Genomic DNA, 7,765 nt, shown 5'->3' with positions numbered 1-7,765 from the left:
GCTAGGATTGGCCTGCTAGAAGGAACCTCCTGCTGAACCTAGCATTTTAATGTGGGACTAACACCGAGCCTGTCCAGGGCTGCAGCTGGCTTAGTGCACATAAGCACTCTTGGCGGCAGGGCTGCCATTGTACCAGCTGTGCCACAGATCCTCACCATGGGTTAACCTGCCAGGCCTGCAGCTTCCCTACCTGTACTGCTGCTGCCTCAAGGACTGGGACAGAGTGAGGAAGGGGGTTGTCCATGGGCAGGAAAGAATGGGGGGAAGATAAATGGGGGAGGTAGTCACACCCTGGGCTCCCCTCTCCAGTCACCCTCCTACTAGGACAACTGGTCTGACTGGGAGCATGCCTACCACCTTTAAAAGATGAGCACAGTGTGTTGGGGATGGGACGATGCAGGAGGGAGGGTGCTTCTTCCCCTCTACAGGCTCTGTGGCTGGCCATAGCTACCATTTTCCTCTTGCTACCCTCAGCCTGAGCTCACGTCTGTGTCAGGCTGGCAAAGAAAACACGACAGCAGCTAGTCCAGGCAGCCCAAGCAGGGCATCTTGCCCCAGGGTGCCAACAGCTCCTGAGGTGTCCTGAGACTCACCACCATGCCAGGCTGGGGCAGGGACAGGGGACTGGAGCACAGGACCATGATGTGGAGGGAACAGGAGACACAGGCTTTGCAGTTCCTTGATGTCAAAATACTTCCATAGCACTGACCATGCTCTTGTTTGTTTATATAGTTCTAATTAGTCCTCTTCAAAGAGAGCTTGATGCAACTATTTCTGTTCCTCTTTCTCTTGTTTCTCTTTCAGAAATTCTCATTTCCTCACTTCCCATTTCAGCAGATAAGCTTTCCCTGCACTCTTCCTCACTGTGCAACTAATTACCAAGCCTGGGACCTTTTTAAACCCAAGCACATAGTCATTTGCTCTTTGGCATGAACTTTCCCTGCTTGCATTGCAGACTGAAGAAAAAGGGAGCATCTGAGGCCCCTGCCCTGTGGACTCTCTGGGTTCCTTGCTGCAGGGTGGGTGGGTGAAAGGACAGGGATACAGTATTTTTTGAAGATATAATTAAGTTTTGCCTTTCCCTTAAGGAACTCTAAATACTTTGCAAACAGTGGCGATCCCTCACAAACCTTTGTGAGGTAAGGCACTTCACAAAGTGAAGCCGCTTCTTTACAGTTGGATGGCAGAGACATGGAGAGGTTGGGTAACCACATGAAAAAAGCTGTAGCAGAGATAGACGAAGAATGTCCTGTTTGTGATGATTGCCATGCTGTGCTCTAGCTTATGCCTTTTTAGTCAAAAGACTATCTTGGATCAACCTGGTGACTCTGGGGCTCATAGCTGGGTAACTGCAGATTTTCTTCTTCCTCATTTAGGGTTTCCTAAAATGATCAAGACACGAGAAAAGCTGGCAGAGTATCTGACAGTGGTGATATTCACCACATCGGCCCAGCATGCAGCTGTGAATTTTGGTCAGGTAGGAATTTCTGGGAATACTGTTCCTTCTGGGCTGGTACCTGCATTTGCCAGAGCTAAGTCTGAGAAGTGTTTTTCAGTAGATGAACAGGCATTACGTTACTCTTTCTTGCCAAAATAACTGCAGAGCCATCTGTAAATCCCAGTGAACCCTGTGGATACTGGGTTCCTTTGGAAGCTGGGAGAAGCATTTTGACTCCTAGATAGGTAGCAAGCTAGAATTTTGGGGTTCTAGCTTGTACATTTGAGTTTTAATGGTTTTATTATGGGAAACATTTTTTTAAAAGCATTTAAATGAGTCACTAAGACTCATTTCAGAAGTGCTGAAGGGTTCAGGTGTGCAGCAGAGCTACCACAGCAGCACACTTGTCTAGATATCACCTGAACTGCCTGTGTATGTGCTGGCAGTCTATGTCTCATTCTGCAGTGAAGAACAATGAATTATGCTAAGTTACTTTGCTTTTCTGAGAACCTGAGCTTTTTCAAAAGTGTCAAGGTGCTTAGTATTCTTGATGCACAGACAGGGCTTTGCTACTTGTTTCTGGAGTTTGTGAGCCACTTGGCAATTGTGAGCTACCTCTCTGAGGTTTGATGTGTCACATGCTGATAGCTTGAGGCCTTGCCTGCCTTTACTGACATATATATGCCATGAAACTGTAGCAGCAGCTTGCCTTTCAAATGCTGTTTCTTCCAACATCAAAGCACTTCAGAAAGCAGACTCCACAGCCAGAAGCAAAACTGTTCCTCATTTTGCACAGACGTTTTATTAGCACATCTTGTATTGGCTTCAGGAACAGATAATCTCACAGATAAACAGGGAGACCTTCTTTCCTACAGCAATCATTTCCAAATGTGTGCCACATGACTTTCCATACCAACCCTCCTGCCCTCTCCTACAGCTTAGAGCCATGGAGCCAATTGTTTCATAGGCGTAGTGCCAGGTAATACACCTGGAGAAAGCCCTCGGGGTTCCTGGCAGCCCCATGGAGCTTGTCAAGGAAGAGCACAGAGATGCCAGCCCAAAGCTTGGTATGCAGGTGGGAACACCTCTATGAGCACAGAGGGCCACCGAGCACTGGGTGCTCAATCTTCCTCTTGAAAGAGAAATTGAATCTCACTAATGCCCCTGACTCTGAGAAAAAGAACCCGAGCTATTCCTTTGCCATAGTTGTGACCAGGGATGTCTCAGAGTATTCATATCTAACCCATCATTGCAACTCATTCCTCAGGAAATCCTGTCTATTCAGCTAGCACTCAGAATATGCGTGCAGTACCTTTGGTCTCTCTGAACTCCCTCAGGTGAAAAGTCATGTTTTAATATCACCCATGCTATTAAGGGTCATCAGAGAGCCTGCAGAGAATGGGGGGGAGGGAGGAGAGTTGACATGCACAGGATAATCAGCCCATCAACAAAAGGATCTTCCATAACAGGAAAATACGGCAGGGAGATGGGGCCCTGATGGTAGGAGGAGATGGCTACACACTGGGGAAGAAGGAGATTGAGACAGTGTAAGTAAGTGTGGCTCATGCGGGCCGGGGACTTTCCATCAGACAGGGCTGAAAATATGCAGGGAGGCATTTGTCTGAAGAGTTCTGAGTTTCTTTAAGGCATTCCTCGGTAGCCACTACTGTGATTTTTCACTATACTCTCTTGCCTCGCTGTACAGTATGACTGGTGTTCCTGGATTCCCAATGCCCCGCCAACAATGCGCTGCCCTCCTCCAACAGAAAAGGGGACAGTCACCATTGAGCAGATTGTGGAGAGTCTGCCAGACAGGGGACGTTCTTGTTGGCATCTTGGAGCTGTCTGGGCCTTGAGCCAATTCCAAGACAATGAAGTAAGTCAACTGGCTCGTGTCTGGCTGATGTGAAGTGCAAACGGAGCAAGCCTACCAGAGGCCTGACAGGCATCCTCTGTAGCCACATCCCTTGTGAAGTGGGATCATTGGTACTTTGCTGTCTCACCCAAGGGCAGTGCCTAGAGTAATCCTTAAATGGAAGATACTGCACAGAGGATACTTCAAATGAATTTCCCTTTAAAAAGATAGCAGGTCTTGACTGAAAAGCTAATAGTATGGGAAGCCTCATGTGAAAGAGTTACTTAACAGGAAAGAGTTACTTAAAACAGAGAGATGAATATTGGCAATGGGTTATTCAGTGCATCTTTGGAGTCTAAGGAGACTGAAGCAACTGTCAGGTTGAACTTTGGACAGTCTTAAGTTGACGTTAACTTCCACCATCACTAAAAGAAGCAATCTTATCCATTTCTCATTGTTAACTGATCATTCGCCTCCCATGCAGCTTGTTCCTTGTATGTTCATGCTAATGAATGTTTAGGAGGCTGCACAGTGAGCTGACTTGGGGAACTGATCTGATTGACAACCAGCCTGAAAAAAGCACTTATTTTTTAGTGGATCAGCTTTCTGCAGGTGGAGGTGATGTCACATAAACACAGAACTGATTCAGCACTAGGAAAGGAAAGATGCAGAAATGATAGCAAGCAGCCAGTGGTGGAGGGAGGATGAGCATCTTTCGTTGGTGTTGCCAACATACGCTAGCTTAAGCATTGGTTGTACTTAATATTAGCATTCCTGAAACTCTAGATATTGTTCTGCTGCATGACGTAATGTTGAGACAGAACAGCCTTTGCTTTCTCAGAGCATGATTTCTTGGTATCTTTTCCAATTAGCTGTTTCTAGGCATGTACCCAGATGAGCACTTCATTGAGAAACCGGTGAAAGAAGCTATGGCAAAATTCCGCAAGAATCTCGATGAGATTGTCAGCGCCATCACCGAGCGAAACAAGAACAAAAAGCTTCCTTACTACTACCTTTCCCCAGATCGGGTTCCCAACAGTGTGGCAGTCTGAGCAGATATCCATGGGTATTCAGAGGAGTCTAAAGCTAACAAATGCTTTCCTGTTAAGTATGCTTCTTATCGATGACCTTTCAGGAATGGGTAAAATAAGAAACCTGCTCTTTCCATCAAAGCTGACCCATAGTTTAGTTTGACTTGAACCTGGACGAACTTAAACAAACATGCTTTTGAATAATCTTAGAGATGAAGTCTAGCTGGCAACCTTCCAGGTCACATTTGTTCTGGAAATCTTGGGAAAATGAGCTTGTATTAATCTTAGAATCAATATGTATGTTTCTGTCAGCTTTCCCTCTCCTGGTCAAAACAATAAAATTCTAGAAAGTATGAGTCAAGCTGAGTATTGCCATATTGTATGTGAGAGCTGGACAAGGACAGTAACATGGAACTGAATGAAGATAGACAGAATATAAAAATATTCACATTTCAGCCATCTGAAAATAAATAATGTTGGGAGCAATAAGGAAGTCACATTTTTTAATTTCTTCTTGTTTCAAGGATACTTAATACCACTGGCATATGAAACCAAAGTCTTTAAATTTTATGTATTGTTTTTAATCCAATTAAATGTTAAATGCTTTCACTACAACTTGTAATGTCGTGATTAGGATGGAGGTAGAAGCAGGATGCTTTCATGGCACAGATGAGAGGGTTTTTTTTTAACCACTTTCTTACTGATTGCATGTGATATGAGATAGCCTGATTCATAGAAATCAAAATTTTGTACCTACATAAATTTATATATTTTTTTCTACAAAACTTATAAAGTTTGCTTCAGTCTGTCAGCGGAGTTTGCTGTCATTCATATGTACAGGCAAATGTTTTGCTTAGCACAACAGCAACAAAAGCAAGCCCAGCAGTGCTTACGCAGGATTTCTGTTTCATTGCTGAGGCTGATGTTTCTGTGGATAGTCTATTCTGTTTAGTGGGAGGAGAAGGGGTTAGCTTTGCATAGCGATAAAGGGCTGTGGAGAAGGGTCAATGGACAGCTTCTAAGGGGAATCTTTGGATTTGGCTAAATAATCACAGTCTGTCTCACCTTTGTTAGAAACAACCGAGTTTTGCTTGTGTTTTCTTTGGACTTGGTTAGTCAGAAACTAGGGCTATGATTAAAGTTGAGGAGGAACCCAGATGTAGTGAAACTGAAAATGAGACTTCAGGAATTTGAAGAGTAGTAGTTTTGTTAATAACACTTCATTTATTTTTTCCAAAATGTGTTCCTTGTACCAGCTTCTTCAGCCTGCAGCATGTTTTCTCAATAGATAAAAAAGCTTCCTGTGCTAATAAAATAGAACTAAACAATAAAATCTAGCTTGTATTTCTTAATTCAGTATCTAAACTGTATGTCTTGAAAACCTTGTAGAAATAAGTGCAATGTGCTGTGTAGAGAAACAAAGCTCCTGCACTTTGAGAAAGGGCATCCCCCAGGGCTCAGTACTGGGTCCCATCCTGTTCAACTTYSTCATCARKGACCTGGATGAGGGGAYRGAGTGCCTCCTCAGCAAGTTTGCTGATGATACCAAGCTGGGACGAGTGGCTGGCACACCTGAGGGCTGTGCTGCCATTCAGAGACCTGGACAGGCTGGAGAGCTGGACGGAGAGGAACCTCGTGAGGTTCAACAAGGGCAAGTGCAGAGTCTTGCAGCTGGGGAAAAATAACCCTAGGCACCAGTACAGGCTGGGGGCAGACCTTCTGGAGAGCAGCTCTGCAGAGAAGAACCTGGGAGTGCTGGTGGATAACAAGTTGACCATGAGCCAGCAATGTGCCCTTGTGGCCAAGAAGGCCAATGGTCTCCTGGGGTGCATTGGGAAGAGTGTTGCCAGCAGGTCGAGGGAGGTGATCCTGCCCCTCTACTCAGCCCCGGGGAGGCCTCATCTCGAGTACTGTGTCCAGTTCTGGGCTCCCCAGTACAAGAGAGACATGGAGCTACTGGAGAGAGTCCAGCGTAGGGCTACAAGGATGGTCAGAGGGCTGGAGCACCTGCCCTATGAGGAACGGCTGCGAGAGCTGGGCCTCTTCAGCCTGGGGAAGAGAAGGCTGAGGGGGGATCTTATCAATGTGTACAAGTACCTGAAGGGAGGGTGTCAAGGGGATGGGGACAAACTCTTTTCTGTTGTCCCATGTGACAGGACAAGAGGCAATGGGCAGAAATTGAAGCACAGGAAGTTCTGCCTGAATGTGAGGGGGGAATTTTTTCCCTGTGAGAGTGACGGAGCACTGGGTCAGGTTGCCCAGAGAGGTTGTGGAGTCTCCTTCTCTGGAGACCTTCAAGGCCTGCCTGAATGCAACCCTGTCTAACATGCTCTAGGTGACCCTGCTGAGTGGCGAGGTTGGACTAGATGATCTCCAGAGGTCCCTTCCAACCTTACTGATTCTATGATTCTATGAAATACAGTTATTTCTGTCATTCATGTGAGTTTCAGAAAAGGGTGCTATGTAAGATATACATCCTCTCTGTTGCATGTGAAATAGAAGTGGAAAGCTGAACAGATTTAGACACTTTATAGTAGGCTGATTCACACTTTTTCCACCCAGCTTAAGAATTTCAGCAAAAATGTGGAAGGTAAGACCACTTCCTTTTCTTGAGGAAGTACACTTATAACTTGTGGGTCTTCCTTCTACCACAGCCCATGAAAAGTGATGACTGTAGGAGTCAAGGCATGCAATTGTTTAGCAATGCTGGAATTCACTAGGGGATCGGAGACTGTAACGTGAGAGCCATAAAAAATCAAACAGCAACCAAATTACACAACAAACTGACGCAATGTACCCAACTTATCAGCCTTAACTCATGTTTTACCCCCGTGTATGTGCTTTTTCTTTGGCTTTCATACAATAATGATCTGCACAGTCAAGAAACTATCTAGAGAGGCTGATGTCTGTCCTCTTGCATTTGTTCCTTTGGCTGTAGCCTGTGGCTCCAGAATACAAGTAAAACTGATGGGAGGTTTGGGGAATTAATTTTGCAGCTTTAAAGGTTGGTATCAATCTTCTGATTCAACTGTAGCAGAGATTGTGGAAAGAGATAAGAAGGTGCAAAGTAACTCTGGCACCAAAAAGGAAGCAAACATATCCAAATAGTAAAGCATTCACCAGAAAGTCTCCTTCCTATGAATGGACCATGGGTTGCTCCCCTACCCCTGCTGAGTACCAGTCCTTAGCTGTGACTTGTGGATTCTCAAATGACTAGAAAATCGAACTGGGAAATATTCTCTTCAGAAAGTCCTGGCATTGGCTTGGGAAACTTCGTTGTCTCAACCTTCCTCTGAACATTTGGTTGCAGATGAGGAGAATCCAGCTGTAAAATACCATTAGCGCTAGCGAGAAAAGAATGGGAAAAGGTTGTCCTGAAGGGATTCCCAAACCCCAAATATACTTGTCAAAAAATCATGATTCTCACTGCCACTGAAAACA

General features: G+C 45.2%; 1 protein-coding gene across 2 annotated transcripts in view; it reads left to right on the top strand.

Moving 5' to 3' along the window:
• ALOX5 (arachidonate 5-lipoxygenase) overlaps positions 1 to 5,076 on the top strand; it is a 39,084-nt gene extending 34,008 nt beyond the window's left edge. For both annotated transcript variants that reach the window (XM_085324766.1, XM_085324764.1), the window contains exons 12-14: positions 1,377 to 1,477; positions 3,144 to 3,314; positions 4,166 to 5,076. In XM_085324766.1, the coding sequence (XP_085180892.1) occupies positions 1,377 to 1,477; positions 3,144 to 3,314; positions 4,166 to 4,345 (452 nt within the window). In that variant the 3' untranslated portion in view covers positions 4,346 to 5,076. The remainder of the gene's footprint in view (positions 1 to 1,376; positions 1,478 to 3,143; positions 3,315 to 4,165) is intronic.
• The last annotated feature ends 2,689 nt before the right edge of the window (positions 5,077 to 7,765 follow it).

The sequence above is a fragment of the Rhea americana genome, unplaced genomic scaffold (assembly GCF_003343005.1).
Source record: "Rhea americana isolate MKP2758 unplaced genomic scaffold, rheAme1 scaffold_93, whole genome shotgun sequence".
NCBI classification, from domain to species: domain Eukaryota; kingdom Metazoa; phylum Chordata; class Aves; order Rheiformes; family Rheidae; genus Rhea; species Rhea americana.
This window is presented reverse-complemented; position numbering and strand designations above follow the sequence as displayed.